General features: G+C 42.9%; 2 protein-coding genes across 2 annotated transcripts; one reads left to right on the forward strand and one right to left on the reverse strand.

Annotated features, from left to right (window-relative positions):
* Positions 1–3,458: 3,458 nt before the first annotated feature.
* LOC113709929 (zinc finger BED domain-containing protein DAYSLEEPER-like) lies at positions 3,459–4,372 on the reverse strand. The gene is made up of 3 exons (XM_027232771.2): positions 4,083–4,372; positions 3,835–3,973; positions 3,459–3,752 (listed from the first exon to the last, which is right to left on the reverse strand). The coding sequence occupies exons 1-3, from the start codon at positions 4,370–4,372 to the stop codon at positions 3,459–3,461; spliced, it is 723 nt and encodes a 240-aa protein (XP_027088572.2).
* A 5,805-nt stretch (positions 4,373–10,177) lies between these two features.
* On the forward strand, positions 10,178–11,104 carry LOC140014638 (uncharacterized). Its single transcript, XM_072065717.1, has 2 exons — positions 10,178–10,675; positions 10,733–11,104. Exons 1-2 carry the CDS (start codon positions 10,178–10,180, stop codon positions 11,102–11,104), a joined length of 870 nt encoding a protein of 289 aa, XP_071921818.1.
* Positions 11,105–18,181: the final 7,077 nt, after the last annotated feature.

An 18,181-nucleotide genomic window follows, 5' to 3' on the forward strand; every position in this document is an offset into this window, starting at 1 on the left:
TTGTTTAAAAACTAAAATGGTTGATATGACTAAAATATATAAACATAATATGTATGACATTCTAATCTCGTATGATTTTAAATTTTACTATATAACCTCTTTATGATTTTCAATATATATACATAATTCCCCTGTGATTAATAAATAATTATCAACTTTACATAGGGGTATTTTTGATATGTTAGTTGTTCTCATTGTGGATTACAAATTCCATCACTTTGACGCTTTAATTCAAACCATGAGAGACTATGTATAGTTTTTGAAACCATATGGAGATATGTAAGAAAATACTAAACCACAGAAGGGTAAAGTGTAATTTGCCAAAAAAAAATGAATAGCACACTAAATGAAGTTTTGAAAAAGTTTGGTGAGAGGTGTTGTACTTTACCCTTATATATACTAGTCTTCTAACATAATTTCTTTCAACCGGTTATTCTAATTGTCTGCATCTTAATCTCAACAATATCCCTCTCAATGGGGTTCATATTAACAAGTTTTATAATTATGAACACTATTGCTGGAAAAATTTGCAGAAGGATGTGCTCTAACACAAAATCTGCATGAGAGGATGCAATATTTCCAACTTAAGATTATCAGTCATGCCCGTACAAGCACATTTCACCCAAAAAGAAAAAATGGTATATTTCATGCTTGGAGTAGTACATACATCTCACGATTGATACTCATAGAAGACTGTTCATCTTTATCAAGTCTTCCTTGAAGCGCACATTTGAGAAATTTTTACTATTTTTTCGTTGTCATATAGCCCAGATCGATCATTTTATATCTCATTATTGCTATGTGAATAGTTTAAGAAATGAAGCATACGATGAAAACACGTCAAGTACCAATGCAGTTGTTTTCAGTAGTGCCCTCAATTAAACTTCAACTTTTGTTGATTGAGCTTTGGAGTTTTAAAAGATAAACATTTAATTAACAAAAGTAAAAGATGGTTGGTAAGCACATTTTGGATTGTGAACAGGCACATTACCAAATGGACAGCTAGTCGACTAATTACTTTCGGAATTTAAAAAACTGTGGAGGTCTATTTGATTCCCGCAAGTTAAATGTGGGAATCTGATGCGGTAGAGGCATGTAGAATGAATTTGTTTCACAAACGAAATTCATAAAAGAATAGAGGGTGGAATAACGTTCAAATTCCGAAACACGAATAAAAAATGAAAGAATAATGAGAGAAATGTCTTAACAATTGGAGCATCCGGTCAAAATTTCATTAATAATTGATAAAAGGAGTAATAATTACAAAGACCTAAATATGCCTATTTATAGGTTAGAAGTACTTGTCCAGTAAGTTTTTTGATAACTGAAAAACTCCTAAACATTTAATTAGAATACGAAACGAACTATTACTAAAACCTAAGAAAATACAATGAAAATAAGAAACTGCCAACGATGATGACCAGCGTCGGACATGGCACAAATCTTAGGACCGGTCATCTTCTGACACAATGTTCGGCGCCAGTGATGAAGCTGACCTTCATGCTGGACATGCTTGGAAGTCACCCACAAGCTGATTTCTCCTTCTTCTTTTGTATGCTTCTTTGGTCCGACAATATTTATAAGAATAATCTTACCAAAATTACATTAATAAAACCATGAAATCTACCCTAATTTCGATTCTAATTAATTTATTTAGATGGGGATACACCTGGCAATTGGACGGGTTTTCATTTAAATGGATTATATCCAACCCGTCTAATTTTAGATTGGGTTAATTTTGGATTGAATCATATTGGATCATCTCAAACCCATGATCCAAATATGACCCGATATATTAATTAATAAATTTTGATACATAAATTCTTTCAAATACATTTTAGATACAAAAATTTTTTTTCACACATACAAGCACACACTCACTTCTTAAATTCTTTAAAAATATATTATTTTTACACATTAAAATATACACTAATATACTTTCACAAATACACACACGTACTAACTGTTTAAATTATTTGGATGAACACATTATTTTTTATACAAGTAAAGATTTTCAAACTGGATGGTGAATATAACTTTGATCCAAACTAAGAGGCCGGAGCAACAATTTTAGTCCAAATTGGATATAGCATGAAAAAATGGTATACCAATATATGATTTTTTAAGTATTATTACTTGATTTAGCATTAGCTGTACCAAACATATTTCTAGTCTCATAAAAGATCCAATCACGCCTTAATTAAACTGAAATTTTGATGAGAGAGATACAATTCTCAACCAATTAGCTCAAATATCACAGTCCAATTCAATTGAAAATACTTTGGAAAATTAAAGCAGCATTAAAACAGGTCCAATAACAACTCAAACATCCACCAGTCACCAATAAAGCACATTCTAATCATTCAACAACTCACTACGGAAAGATAAACAATAACTGAACATCCCGAAAATGCTAGAATTCAAAGCTGAAACTAATTTGCTTTATGGCACTTGGGCAGCATTCAACTCCAATGATAAAACAAATGGACAGGTACTGCATCACATGTAATTCAACCGCCAAATATCATTCAACACGTAAAAGCTACCCTAAGGGGTGGGCATCAAATGGAACATCTGCAGCAAAAATAAGATGGCAAGTATTAGCAACCAACAACTAAGCAGAAGCAATGGAAGAATTGGATACACAAAGACAACCATATTCAGAATAAATACATAGAACTCATGTTACTGCTTTCCATGTTACTAGAAAGCACAGCAATCATAACCTTAAACAGGAACTATTCTCTCCGGCAGAAGACAAAAGTAGTGAAACAATCAACAATTTATAGCATTCGCAGCTATGAATGGGAAAATAGTTCGTTGACACCAAAATATGGAGTAAACAATTAATGAAGTTGCCAACATCAACATGGTACAGTTGAACATTTATAGATTGTTAGAATTAAGAAAGCAGCAATGAATACCAAGGATTAAGATTGAAACTGGCACACAAAACCAGTGCCATACATTCTCAAATGATCACAAGATAATCCTCCATTATACTATATAACGTTGCCTACATAAAACTTGAAAGGGGTCATGTCAGGCTATTACATAAAGCTCCAATGAAAGCACAGGATGTTGCTATCGTACATTGTTTAGCAACTGGTACTAAACAATAATCGCATCAATCTCAAAGGATGCAACTAAAGCTAGGCATCAACAATCCTTTGACTAAAGCAATAACAAGTATTCTAAAATATCGAATTCACATGACATACTTACTAAGTATCAACATTTGAAGATGCATCTTGTTCAGCAATAAATCTACTAATATCAATTCCAAGATATTGCTCCTCGTCTTCTTGCTCAACTTCAAAATCTTTATCAGCACTCTCTGAAAATTTAGCAGATTTAATCAACCAATAAAGAAAATAATTAAAGAGATCCTAACCTATTGAAAATTAACAGCCAATGCAACTAATATCTAATTTACCTTCACTGTTATACAACCAATCTCAAGAACATAGTAGTGCCTCCACATTATCTGGCAACATAGAAGTTCGAAGTTTTCCAAGAATTCTCCCACCATGACTAAAAGCAGACTCGGATGCTACAGTGGTAATATGAATACTTAAGATATCTCGAGCCATAAGTGATAGCTCAGGATATCTAATTCTACTCTCCTTCCAATAAGTCAAAACATTCAAATCTGGTTGTTGCTTACGATCTACTAGTCGCTCCTCAAGATACAACTTCAACTCAGATTTGTTACCATTAGCCCCTTGTTGAGATTGGTACACATCAAAACCCTGCAAATATCATAAATATTGAACGTTTAAGGTTATATAAATTGAAACAAAATACAAAAACATATGAATCGATTTTACTCACATCCATAAGATCTCTAGTTTGTCCATCATCACTATTAAAAGTACTCTCCATTGGTGCAGCAGTAATAGCAGTATTGTTCTTAAGAGTACTCTTCGAACAAATGAAACAACTTTTGTTTAATATTAAGAACCTTTTCATCCTATGATTGAGGATTCAACACAAAAAAGCAATATTCCACAAATTGGAGTTTGTAACGAGGATCCAAAATAATGGCAAATGATAAGATAACACTATAGCAGTCCCAATACTTTTGAAATTTGATCTTCATATTAGAAGCCATTTCACTAATCAAAACATCTGGACTATTGACTTCCTTATTTAAGAGACATTGAATCTTCCAAACATTGGGAAAGTATAAATTAGCTGTGGGGTATTTACTTCCCGAGAACAATAATGTCATATCATAGAAAAGCCTCAAAAACTCTACTATCTTTCCGACCCTATGCCATTCCTCTTCCGAAGGACACAACTTGTAATCATCATCCACATCTTGAAGTCGAGAAAATGCATGCCTAAAAAGTAAGGCCCTCTCAAGCATCAGATAGGTAGAATTCCATCCAGTTACTATATCCTGTCATAATTTTTTATTTGTCTCCAATGACAGTTGTTTCACCAATTCGGCAAACTTTATGACCCTACTTTCAGATCCTTTCACATGCTTTACACTTTGCCTAATTTTATAAATTGCTTCATCAATCACATCCAATCTAGCCTTTATAATTAAATTCAACACGTGCACCACAACGAATATGAAGAAATTCACTTCCACAAATGGAAGAACCATTAAATAGAAAATAATTTTGCAATAATCTAGTCACTCTATCATTGTATTTTGCATTATCTAGAGTGATGGCGAAAATCTTTTTGTCAATTCCCCATTCTTTTAAAAAATTAATCAGCTCCTCAGATAAATTTGGACCATTATAAGGAGGGGGTACATGACGAAATACAACTATTCTCTTCTGTAAATTCCAATTCTAGTCAACATACTATACTGTAAGTGACATGTATCCATCACTTGTGATAGAAGACCAAAGATCAGATGTCAAACAAATTCGGCCTTGTACAAGTTCAAGCTCTTTTTTTGACCTTTTCTTTTTCTCTTCTATAAATCTTTAACACATTAGATTTAGCTGTATTACGCGAAATGCTTTTCACAGAAGAATTTAAAAATAAATGCAACTCTCTAATTCCAATGTGTTCCATAAATTGGAAGGGGTAGTTATGTTTAACAATTGCAATAACCACCTTATCACGATATATCTCATGATCAACCGTGGCTAATCTAGTAGGCTGCTCCTCATTATGAGCATGACTTGCCAAATGGCCTAATAAATTAGATGTGCCACTCACATTATTTGCTAAGTACTGCTTACCACATGTTTTGCGTATAGCTTTCTGTCTACCATGCTCATCAGGTTCTAACCTATGAAAATGAGGCCAAACTGCCGAATGGGATCTCTTATGTGTCTCTGTATTACTCCTATGACTGCAATCATTGACATCATCATCAAGATCACAAGCAACCGACATATCCTGTCAAAAAAAATAAGAAATACAAATGATGAATTATATTGTAGTATATAGTTGTCATAGATATATTTTTTATCGACACGTTAAGGCAAAGGGTAGAAAGAGCGCCTATGTCAAGATTAAGACGAGGTATGTGATTCATCAGTCATGTGTATGTAATTGTACACATATACAGTGGCATTAATTGATCTAGATAAATAAAATGATGCAGCAAAAGGTTGATGACATCAAGAAATAAGAAGGGTCGTAAACTACTGGAAAGAACTAGGAGGGTAAAGTCTCAATCTATAGCTATCTCCTACACCCTTTTCATCACAGTTGTTGTCAAGCATTTTCTTCCCCAAATAGTAAATAACTTGATACCAGTAGCTGGTTGGCTGATTCTTTAATTCATCTTCCAAGGCCGTGTAGATGAATTTTATCTCATTCTCTGCACCTGTCCATAAGCTTTTTCTCTAGAAGTCTATTTAGTGGGCATGGAACATTTTTCTCAAGATCATTCGCTAGTTTGCTAGGGATTATAATGTTATGGTACAGTTGTTGCATCGAGTTTCCACCATGTAGATTCTAGTTAGTTACTCCTACTATTTTGGAGAGTATCTTCCAGGTATAGTTTGCGCTGAAGGTTCCTTTTTTCTTTTTTACTGCTTGATTAGATTTCTTGAGATAATTATTGGACAATAACTTGGGGACTGGAATTTTAGATACTATCTAGAAAGATAACAAAAATCACCAGAACTAAAAAACACCATTTAATGCAAGAAATAAGTCAAAAGTTTTCTGTCTAATTTAATCAAAGCATAGTTATGGTATAAACACAAATATTCTACCTTTACTTGTATTAATTGTGTTAAAAGCTTCTAATGCTATGGCCCTCATTTCATATATTTGTTAGTGGCATGGTTTTCTGAAATCTCAAGCTAGCTACATCACCGATAAGAGACTTTGAGAAACAATGGCCAACTGGGGCACTATATCAAACACCAATCGTGGTTGAATGTATATCAAGGAGAGATATGTATAACAATTAAACAAGCATATGCAAGCTTGTTTAATGGGAATTTCTATAATAATACCCCGAAAGTAAGAGCAGCGAAATTAAGTGCCAAAAGTACGAATCAAAGTGGTAAGCTAACCTTCAAAAGCTCAGAATCTAGACACAAGTATGAACTTGGAGTTTGCACAGAGAAAGGGCATAACAGAATTGCTGATCAAATCAGTTACTAACCATCATACTCTAGGGCGGTGCGGCTCCATACGTGAAGGAAACTTGTGAATTTGCTCAAGAGTAGAGGTGACGAAGGAGGAGGTGGTGGTGGTTTATTCGGGCAGAAGACCAAAAGCTATCGTTGAAGTCGCTGGATACAAGAGTCGTATTTCTTGAATTTAATTTCTTTATTTGTTTTTTAAATTTAAATTGGGTAATGGATACCCAATACAAATACCCAAACCGTTCAAATATATTTGGATTTTTATTATCCAACTCAAAATTGACCTAACACCCAAATTACCCAATCCAATCTCTGAAATTAGTGGGTTGGGTGAGTTGTTGGATTTTGGATATAATTGCCAAGTCTAGATGGGGACTATACATCCTGAACCCAGGGAGGTAACTCGTTCCACATCAAAATCTCCTGTTTGAAAAGAACTCGTCCTTCAGTTCCAAAAAGGATTTTGACACACAATTCATGAAAAGACTACAACTCTCCCACAAATCTTGTATGGGCGAATCTTGCAATGGAATCTAAGCACCCGTTCATGCTCATATGAAACTCCACATGATCCTTGGACATATATGGAAAGCTCAAACTCTACAATTACACCATCTTCCATTGCCCAAATAAATTTTATTAGTTTTCCTAGGCTAAAAAGGAAATTCCAGTCTTTACACGAAAATCATCAATAGGAGAAAATTTATTCAAATTAAATTTCTCATGAAAATTGATACTTTTCTTGCTCGAAAAAGCGACAGAAGCAACTGAATGAATAGAAAAGTATTTACCAGTAATAGCCTCCGTTGAAGACCGGTGCTGGACGTCTATTGTAGAGAAAATGCGAGGCGAACGCGTGACCTGAGTCGTGGATTGGAGGTTGCGTTTTCTCCTTTCTTCGTCAACCACACAGCTTTTGCTTTCCTTCTTTCTTTTGCACGATCTTTTCCTATTCCACCAATAGTTATAATAATAATCCTACTAAAATTATATCAATAAAACCATAAAATCTACCTTAATTTCAACTCTAAATAATTTATTCGGATGGAGACAATGCATTCCTGAATCCAAGGGATAACTAATTCCACATCAGAATCCTCATTGACAAAGTATTTGGAAGCCAATAGAATTTCTTCAAGTTTCTTGATTTGTATTTAAAAGCATTAACATGGACATGTTGCAGCTTCAAAATTGGACCTGCGTAATAGTTGGGAGTGAGAAAGGATATGAATAGGGGTGGCAGAGCTTAAAAAAAAGACACAAAAAAAAAATCTTCCAAATTGGACACTGAACACCGCCTAGGCCTGTGCTCTTCAAGACTCGCTTGTGATCTGAGACCAGAGAGGTAAAGCAACAGCAAATCTTTGGTATTTTATTTTGGTATATGCAGAGGTCCCGTCCTGGGCCCAGACACGTGGCAACCCAGAGAGGCTAGAGCTGGGCTCGGACCCCAGGCCCATGGGGACCATCTGGGGACACGCCGCTGCTAGGGCTCCCTGGGAGTTCGGAGAACAATCCCGCGGTGGGCGGAGAAAATCCCCCTCAGCACGGGATTGAGACTATTCCGGACAGGTCTCGAAACGTACGGAAGTCGGACTCTCAGGCAATATATAAATGGTAACGCACACCAACTACGTAAGGTACGCTAACTATTGGCCACACTCTTCTAACAGTTTTACTCCCAGGGAACTCTACTCATCGGAAAACTAACTTGACCGTCGGAGTGCCTTCGGGAACAACCTCGGGGCTCCCCTGCTAGTCCCTCTAGAGACTCTTTCTTGTTTGTTTTGCAGGGTTGGGACACGTTCTCATCATCGGTACACCGAACTCATCAGGTCAGCTCGGTTTGGGGAAGCTCAGCGCTTCTTCAGTTGACGCCGTCTGTGGGAACGAAAGGTAATCGAAGTTGTGTTGATGGCGAGAACGCGCTCCAAGCAAACTGTAGAAAGCACCGATCCCGGAGCCGGCGAGGGTTCCCGGCGAAGGGAGACTGAGGCGGCTCGGGACGCCGGGGGTTCAGCCCTTTCAGGGGAGCGGAGACAGCAGATCCTTCAGTTTGTGACGGAGAACCTCCCCATGCTGGAAGACATAATCCGACAGGCGAAGAAGGGGGGTGAAGCCGGGGGCGCGCAGACCTCCAAGGAGAAGGAGAAGGGACCACCACCCAACCTCTCAGAAGACGAGTCGCGGGACCAACCTCCCAGAAGGAAACGGCCACGGACCCCCCCTCGCCCCCGGGTCTCGGTGGTCGGGGATAGCGAGAGGTACTCCCGCGACCGGTCCGCGGGGAGCCGACCGAGAAATCCCTCCCCGCGAAAACCTGTGCGGAACGAGCCTGAACGCTCCCCTGCCCGGTCTGTCAAGAGCCGGCCGCGGGACCCTCCCAAGTGGAAGCCCGTTCGGGACGAGCTTGAGCAGATCCTGTGGCCGCAATTGTACGAGGACAACTACACAGCCTCGTCCTTTACCCGAGGGATAGAGGACTACCCGTTACCTCGAAAATTCAAGATCCCGAACATCGAACTGTACGACGCTTTGACCGACCCGGAAGACCATCTCTCGGTCTTCCTGACGCACATGCGTCTGCAAACCGCTGCGGATGAAGTCCGCTGCAAAACCTTCCCCATGTTTCTGAAGGGGAAGGCCCGGTTCTGGTTCCAGGGTCTGGCACCGGGGTCCATCCGGAGTTTTCCCGAGCTGGCCAGACAGTTCGTCGCCCAATTCGTCTCCTCGAAAACTTACTCGAAAAACGCGACTCACCTGATGGCAATTAGGCAGAAGCCGGACGAGTCCCTGAGGAATTTCATGACCCGCTTCAACACGGAGAGCTTGCAGATCAGGGACAAGGATGAAAAGGTGGTCATGGCCGCCTTCATGAACGGGCTTAGGGCGGAGGACCTCTTCTACAAGCTGGCCGAGAAGCCTCCTGTGGACCTGGAGGAGCTCCTGACCAGAGCGCACGTTGCCGCTAACGCGGAGGAGGCGGCACGCCTGAAAAGGGAGTCGGATCGGGAGCTCGGCGATCGAAGAGGACGAGGAAACCCCCCGGAGAACAAAGACGTTCCGGCCAAGAAGAACGTTTTCGACCGACTCTCAAAAGAGAAAACCCCCGCTCAGCCACCGCTCCCGGAGAAAGGCTACACCCCCTGACTCGGCCCAGGACCCAAGGCCCAGGTCCTGGCCGTCATGGAGGCGGAGGGGGGGACGGCCGCCTAAGATGGGGACACCCAGGAACAAGAGAAATCAGGACCGGTACTGTGCCTTCCACCGTGATGTTGGGTATGATACGGAGGGGTGCTGGGCCCTGTGAAAGGAGATCGAAGATCTGATCTAGCGCGGCTTCCTGGGGCGATTCTTGCGGCAAGATCGACCAGGCCAGGAGCCAGGACGCACCTACCGCGGAGACAGGGGCGAGAGCCAGCGTCGCGACCGCCCTGAGCGGCGTGACGTTCCTCGGGGCAACTCCCTCGACCAGGACACCCAGAGCTTAGCAGGGGTGATAAACACCATCGCTGGGGGCCCCACGGGGGGGACAGCCATGCAGCTCCGAAGAACAAGCGGCCTCCCCCGAGGGGGATGATTTCCTGAAACGCTTGCGCATGGATGAGGAGATCACCTTCGGACCAAGGGATGCGGTTCCCCTGGCGTCTGGAAACCACGAGACCATCGTGATAGACGTCGTAACCAATAACTATCGGGTGAAGAAAGTGTACGTCGACCAGGGGAGCGCGGTGAACATCCTGTTTTACCGGGTGTTCAAGGAGTTCGGCTTGGAGGAGGAACAGCTAACCCCGGTTCGGACACCCCTGGTGGGCTTCACCGGACCGCCCATCAATTCGGAGGGGATGATCACCCTGATGGTCACGGTAGGGCAGGCGCCCAAATGCCGGACCATCCCCGTCAACTTCGTGGTGGTCAAACAACAATCCCCATACAACGTGTTCTTGGGACGGCCCGCCTTGAATGCCCTCCGAGCTATCCCCTCGTCTCTCCACCTTAGCGTCAAATTCCCTCCCCCGGGAGGAATAGCTGAGGTGCATGAAGATTCAGAGGTGGCCATATCTTGCTACTTGGTCATGCTTCGGGGGCAGGAGAAGGTGGTCGCCCAGACGACCAGCCTGGAGCCCTATATCCCGGGGGAGGAGGCTCGATAGTTAGGCATCCAGGACGAGGTCGAGGAGTTCCCCTTGAGGGAGGACAGGCCTGACCGGATCCTCCGCATCGGCGCCTCGTTACCCTCCGAGGAGAAGGAGGGTTTGAAGGCCCTGTTGTTGGAATACTCCCAGGTCTTCGCATGGACGGTTGAGAACATGTCCGGGATCCTAACTGACCTAGCCATCCACCGCCTCAACGTGGATCCCCGCTTCAAGCCGGTGAAACAGAAGAAGAGGAGTTTCGCCCCAGAGAGGAATGAGGTGATCAGGAAGGAGGTCGGCAAGCTGCTGGAATCCAAAATCATCCTGGAGGTATACTACCCGACCTGGTTAGCCAATCCTGTCCTGGTGAAGAAGGAGGACCAGTCCTAGAGGATGTGCGTGGACTTTACAGATCTTAATAAGGCCTGCCCAAAGGGCTGCTTCCCCTTGCCAAGGATTGACAGGTTAGTAGACTTTACTGTGGGTTTTGACGTCTTGTGTTTCCTGGATGCCTTCAAGGGATACCACCAGATAGAGATGGCCGAAGAAGACCGGGAGAAAACTTCCTTCATCACTGAGGAAGGAACTTACTGCTACCGGACCATGCCGTTTGGGCTAAAGAACGCCGGAGCTACCTACCAGCGCCTGGTCAACAAATTGTTCCAGAATCAGATCGGCAGGAGTATGGAGGTATACGTGGACGATATGATCGTCAAGAGTCGAACTGACCAGCGGCTCATTCCCGACCTGAGGGAGATATTGGACATCCTACGGGAGAGCCGGATGCGACTAAACCCGAAGAAATGCACCTTCGGGGTTAGGTCGGGAAGGTTCCTAGGGTTTTTGGTGTCCCGAGAGGGGATTCGGGCCCACCCGGATAAGGTCCAGGCCATCATGGACATGGCCCCACCAAGGAACGTAAAGGAGGTCCAGCGGCTCACTGGAAGGATGGCCGCCCTGAACAGGTTCCTCTCGCGCTCCGCGGTGAGGGGGCTACCCTTTTTTCGGATCTTGAAAGCGCCCAAGGACTTTCAATGGACCGAGGAGTGCCAGAAGGCCTTCACGGACCTGAAAGCATATCTGGCCGAGCTGCCCACTCTGACCGCTCCAGAGCAGGGGAAAACCCTGTTCTTATACTTGTCCGCTTGTGACGAGGCGGTTAGCGCGGTTTTAGTACGGGAAGACAAGGGCGCTCAGAGGCCGGTATATTACGTCAGCCGTGCGCTACAGAGGCAGAAACGCGGTACACACCGGCCGAGAAATTGGTCCTGGCCCTGGTGCACACCGCCCGAAAACTCCGTCCCTACTTCGAGGCCTACAGCATCGTTGTCGTGACTGATCAGCCCTTACGACAAATACTCACCAAGCCTGAGGTCTCGGGCCGGAGGACCAAGTGGGCCGTCGAGCTGGCCGAGCATGACATCGGCTATCGACCCCGCACCGCTATCAAATCTCAGGCCCTGGCGGACTTCCTTGCTGAGGGAGCCAGCTTGTCCCTGGCCGAGCCGATCTCTCCACTCAAGGAGGCATGGCCGGGAGAGCCGTGAGTACTGTTCGTGGACGGGGCCTCGAGCAAGGAAGGGAGCGGAGCCGACCTCCTGCTCATCTAGCCCACCGTGGAGGAGCTAACCTACGCGCTTAGATTTGACTTCCCGACATCCAACAACGAGGCAGAATACGAGGCCCTGCTGACTGGATTGCGGATAGCCCACCAGATGAGTGTAACCACGATCAAAGCCCGGAGTGACTCCCAACTCGTAGTCCACCAGGTTCGCGGAGAGTACGAGACCAAGGAGGATATCATGAAAAAATACTTGGCCAAGGTATGGGAGGCGATAAGCCTGTTTGATGTCTTCGAAATCGAGCGGGTGCCGAGATCACAGAACAAGCGTGCGGATGCCCTGTTAAAACTGGCGTCCTCCTCGTTTGCGCATCTGAACAAGGAAGTCTTGGTAGAGTTGGTCAAGCAAAAAAGCATTGACCAGGTCCAGGTCTTGGCCATAGACAGCCCGGCCACTTGGATGACTCCTCTCGTGGACTTCCTCAGTTCGGGTGTCCTCCCCGAGGATAAAATCGAGGCTCGCCGACTCCAGCTCAGAACTGCTAAGTACGCCTACGCTGGGGGGACCCTCTACAGGAGGTCGTATTTGTCTCCCTGGCTAAAGTGCATAACTCCTGAGGAGGGCGACTATGTCCTCCGAGAAACTCACGAAGGCCTGTGCGCAGCACATGTGGGGTCCCGAGTGTTGGCCAAAAAATGCCTGCTCCTAGGCTACTACTGGCCCTCAGTGTTTCGGGATGCCGCGGCTCTTATTCAGAAATGCCGAGCTTGCCAGGTGCACGCCCCGCTGCGTCACCAACCCACTCGGGAGATGGTCTCCATCCACAGTCCTTGGCCCTTTGCCCAGTGGGGAATAGACCTCCTGGGTCCCTTTCCCCGATCTCCCGGAAGGTACGAACATCTCGTGGTGGCCATCGACTATTTCACAAAGTGGATGGAGGCCGAACCCCTGGCCACTATCTCTGGAAGGGCAATTCAGAAGTTCTTCTGGAAGAACATAGTCTGCTGCTTCGGGATCCCGCATGTCTTGGTATCCGACAATGGACGACAGTTCGCCGAAAACCCCTTCAAAAGCTGGTGCGCCGAGCTCGGGATCAGCCAACATTTCACCTCGGTCGGTCACCCCCAGGCCAATGGCCAAGTGGAGAATGTCAACCGAACCATCCTACGAGGACTGAAGACTAGGTTGGAGTTGGCCCAGTCTAACTGGCTAAATGAACTCCCTAGCGTCCTCTGGGCTTACCACACTACGCCGAGAACAGCCACTCATGAGACCCCGTTCTCCCTGACTTATGGGGCAGAGGCGGTGGTGCCCGCGGAGGTCGGCCTCCCCTCGTCTCGGACATAGAACTTCGTTGCGTCAGCCAACGAAGAAGAGCTGAGGTGCAACTTGGACTTGCTGGAGGCCAAGCGTGAGGAAGCGGCGATATGGATGGTTAAGTATAAAAGTCAACTCGCCCGCTATCATAACGCGAAGGTGAGGAATACGCAGTACCAGCCAGGAGACCTCGTCCTAAGAAAGAACTCAGTCAGCCGAGCCCATAGCTCCAACAAGCTTGATCCAAATTGGGAGGGGCCATACAAGGTCCTAGAGACAAGCCGGGCTGGGTACTGTAAGCTTGCGAAATTAGACGGAGTAGAGGTACCCCGCACTTGGCACTTTTCGAACTTGCGATTGTTCCTAGGCTTGGTTGGCCTAATATATCCTACTGTCTGTTTTTCGGAATACACCTCCTGGTCAAACTAAATAAATGTTCGACTTCGGACCTTCATTACAAAGTTTGTCAATTCCGTCTACAATGAATTACCGCACTATTTACTTGTTACTTCTACACTAGCACACTCAGATAATGCTAAGTGTCTTAGTAGGGGGCTAGGGGACAAATTCAGATAATGAATCAATGGGATGTTCTTAAAGTTTGAGAGTTTGACGTTCGACCCAGGAGGTCGGCATGACTTGAAGCTTTAAGGTCTGATACTCGGCCCAGGAGGTCGGCACGTAGTTTGAGAGTTTGACGTTCGACCCAGGAGGTCGGCGTATTTTGAAGCCTTAAGATAATGAATCAATGGGATGTCCTTAAAGTTTGAGAGTTTGACGTTCGACCCAGGAGGTCGGCATGGCCCAGGAGGTTGGCACGCCGTTTTGGTGATTAGAATTGGGTTGCTAATTCAGACCCTAAATGCTAATGAACGCATTTAAGAACGATACGGAAATCGAGGAGACGCGACAACCGAAAGGACGCAGGCGCAGCTTTTCGGTGACAACACTGCACCAGAGGTGACTCTGGCAGAGCAGGGCAGCGCTGGCCTCCCACGTGGCAGGAGTATAGATTAGGTCTGCCTGGAAGCCCCACCTAATCTAGGGGGCTAGTGCAGAGGCACCATCCTGGGCCCAAACACTTGGCAGCCCAGGGAGGCCAGAGTTGGGCTCTGACCCCAGGCCCATGGGGACCATCTGGGGACACGCCGCTGCTAGGGCTCCCTGGGAGTTCGGAGAACAATCCCGCGGTGGGCGGAGAGAATCCCCCTCAGCACGGGATTGAGACTATCCCGGGCAGGTCCCGAAACGTACGGAAGTCGGACTTTCAGGCAGGTATAAATGGTAACGCACACCAACTACGTAAGGTACGCTAACTATTGGCCACACTCTCCCAACAGTTTTACTCCCAGGGAACTCTACTCATCGGAAAACTAACTTGACCTTCGGAGTGCCCTCGGGGACAACCTCGGGGCTCCCCTGCTAGTCCCCCTAGAGACTCTTTCTTATTTGTTTTGCAGGGCTGGGACACGTTCTCATCATCGGCACGCCGAGCTCATCAGGTCAGCTCGGTCCGGGGAAGCTCAACGCTTCTTCAATATACAAAATAGGTGAATGTTTCCCTGTTTCACCCTCAAAATTAAAGATGCAAATCTAACTATACCTATAATTTTATTCTTTGTAATATAGTTGCGTGCCTATGAATTGTGAAATGGAGAAGAATATGAACTCATCAAACAGTGTTTTATTTTGGTCCGATCAATAGGGCTATTGATCATGCTCCGTGAGTCAAGTTTGACAAGTTTAAACTCGACCCACAAAATAAATAAAGCTTTCGAACTTCTGGGCTTTAGTCTAGATTAGAAGACTTAAACTTGACTCACACTTTTATATGTGTTTCAACTAAAATTAGACTCAATCCAAACTCACAATTAAATATATAAATATATAAATATTTGTTTAATAATTATGAATTATTTTAAATTTATACATAAATTAGTAATATTTCATATTTAATTTGAGTTTAATATTGTCTGGTCCAATTAAACATACAATTCGGTGAACTTTTTTCGGGGTCAAGTAGGTCGGCTCGGATTAGCCTGGTCTCCTTGACAGTTCTAGTGGTTATTTTTTTTTTTTGGTCTATACTTATTTCTATTTCTACTCTAACCTATACTAAAGGGAGGGGTGATTTGGGGTCAAATAGGTCGGGCTTGGATTGGCCTGGTCTCCTTGACAGTTCTAGTGGTCAATTTTTTTTTCGTTTATTATCATTATCTATATTTACTCCTACTCTTACTCTAATCTATACTAAAGGCGTGATCCAATTTTTTTTGGTCTATTGTCACCATCTATATTTATTCTACTCCTACTTTAACCTATACTAAAGGGGTGATCCAACAGGGTTACAGAAAATCGACGGGGACCATTGAACCATATGGGTGCAAAAAGCACTCATTTGATGGGAGATAAGATTTGAACTCTTGACCTCCCACCCCACAAAGATATGTAGTGGTCAACTACTCTAAAGGTGGTTGTTTTAGTGGTCTTTTTTTTTTCGACACAATAGCTTTCTTATTTTACTTCTACTTCTACTTCTACTCTATACCAAAAGGGAGGGGGTGGGCCCAAATGGGTCAAAGGAGAACCCAAAAAAGATTGAATTACAACCGGACTAAATGGGTGCAACTCCTACTCTATATTAAGGGGAAGAGGGTGTGTCCAAATAGGCCAAGGGAGAACCTAGAAGAGATTGAACCACAACCGGATAACTTTCCTATTCTACTCCTATTCCTACTCTATACTAAGAGGGAGTTGGTGGGCCCAAATGGGTCAAAGGAGAACCCAGAAGAGATTGAACCACAACTGGACTAAACGAAGGGAGAATCCAGAATAGATTGAACTACAACCGGACTAACGGGTGCAACTCCTACTCCATACTAAGGGGGAGGGGATGGGTCCAAATAGGTCAAGAGCAAAAGAGATTGAACCACAATCGGACTAAACGGGTGTCTTTGCACCCGCTGATAAAACTTTCAAAAAAATCTTGGAGATGAATGTAAGTCAAGGGATCGAATCCCTTGACCTGCACCCAAGGAAAGCCTTAGATTGATGAGGTAGCAATTAGTGCAAAAACAGCCAATTGGAGAGCAAGAGTCATACTTTTAATCCTCCAATCTTCCAACAAATGAACTATATTATACCATTTGATCCCTCTGTCAGTAAAAAAGTTTTAATAAAATATATCATCTAGGGATTTTCCTTTAACGTGAATCTAGTGATTCTATATGACTTATTACTACTTATTTTACACTGTATTTGTACATGGGTAGAAGGAAATGGTTTTTTTTTTTAATTTTACAAATAGGTGTGCTGGCTCCTATTAAGGCTTTTCATAATCGCAACTACTCCCATGGTAGTTGGTTGTTCTAGTAGTGTTAGGTGAACCTTTTGCAACAAATATATTACACGCTTGTGACGCAAGCTGTTCGTCTGTTGTGGGCTGACGACCTGACATTTTAGCCTCCCTACGTTGACCCACCCTTTACTAAACAGCCATCAGTCAACAATCGATTACTAACTTTTCTCTCTTTTCTATTTCTTGCAAAGCAAAATTCAGTCAACACTTGTAAGTTTTCAACTTTCAAAAAAGCGATACGCAAATTTCAGACCTTTAGAACATTTTTTCATGTAAAAAAAATCAAAACATCTTTTAATTTTTTTTAAATATAATTTTTCTTTCTAATCATATGCACGTTACAATTCAAATTTAAAATTTGTATTTGTGAGAATAAAATTGGAAAGAGAAGTATAAATATCACAATCAAATCACTATTTTTAAAAAGTTGAATTCTCGAAACATGACTAAATAATTGGGATGGAGGGAGTAAATAAGAACAGAATTTGCACTTCGCCTTCCATTAGAAGACAAAAAAAAAAGACATAACTGCCAAATAAATATTTTTCTTTTGAATTTGGCAAACAGTTCATTACTGGTGGTAAATTTATAGAAAATATTATTTCAATAGATTAATATAGCATGACATTTTTTACATACTAAAAGGAAAAAAAAGTTCCTAATATGTTGTATTGCATTAACAAAGATGTAGTGAAAAAATGCAGTACTTTGAAAAACTCGATTGGACAAGCTGGTTTGACCAATTGAACAGTGAATTGACCAAGACATTAATCCAATTTATCAAACTCATATAATTAATTAAACTAGAAAAATGCAATCGAAGAATCCATTGAATCAGTCAAAATCATAAAAATTAGACTTTTCAACTGGTGCATACTACATATTTTTTAAATTTTAAAGTCATCCAATTTATATAGTACTTAAAAAAATAAAAAACATCTAAATTGATTGGACCAATTCGAATCATTAAACGAAAACTCATCCAATTCACTTAATACTTGGGGTTTAAAAATATTGCAAGCATGTTAGCTAAATGGATTAAAATATCTAAATTTTGACAGCGTTAGATCAAAAGTGTATTAGTAAATGTCCGGCATGCAACTTACAAAGGCCAAATGGTGTCAAAGTTTAATTATTAATATTTGTCGATAAACCTAAAAAATGGCACTATGTATATAAAATGATGTCAAAGTATCCTTCTATAAACATTTATTTCAAAAAACAAAAAAC

The sequence above is a fragment of the Coffea arabica genome, chromosome 9e (assembly GCF_036785885.1).
Source record: "Coffea arabica cultivar ET-39 chromosome 9e, Coffea Arabica ET-39 HiFi, whole genome shotgun sequence".
NCBI classification, from domain to species: domain Eukaryota; kingdom Viridiplantae; phylum Streptophyta; class Magnoliopsida; order Gentianales; family Rubiaceae; genus Coffea; species Coffea arabica.

Excerpts from the sequence above, each read along its gene's own strand:
- LOC113709929 (XM_027232771.2), bottom strand. The coding sequence starts at position 4,372 with ATGCTTGAGAGGGCCTTACTTTTTAGGCATGCATTTTCTCGACTTCAA. Across the intron at positions 3,974-4,082 it reads ATGAAGATCAAATTTCAAAA|GATGAAAAGGTTCTTAATAT; the intron begins GTATTGGGACTG and ends CCTCAATCATAG. Across the intron at positions 3,753-3,834 it reads AAACTAGAGATCTTATGGAT|GGTTTTGATGTGTACCAATC; the intron begins GTGAGTAAAATC and ends TGATATTTGCAG.
- LOC140014638 (XM_072065717.1), top strand. The coding sequence starts at position 10,178 with ATGGATGAGGAGATCACCTTCGGACCAAGGGATGCGGTTCCCCTGGCG. Across the intron at positions 10,676-10,732 it reads TGCTTCGGGGGCAGGAGAAG|TTAGGCATCCAGGACGAGGT; the intron begins GTGGTCGCCCAG and ends GAGGCTCGATAG.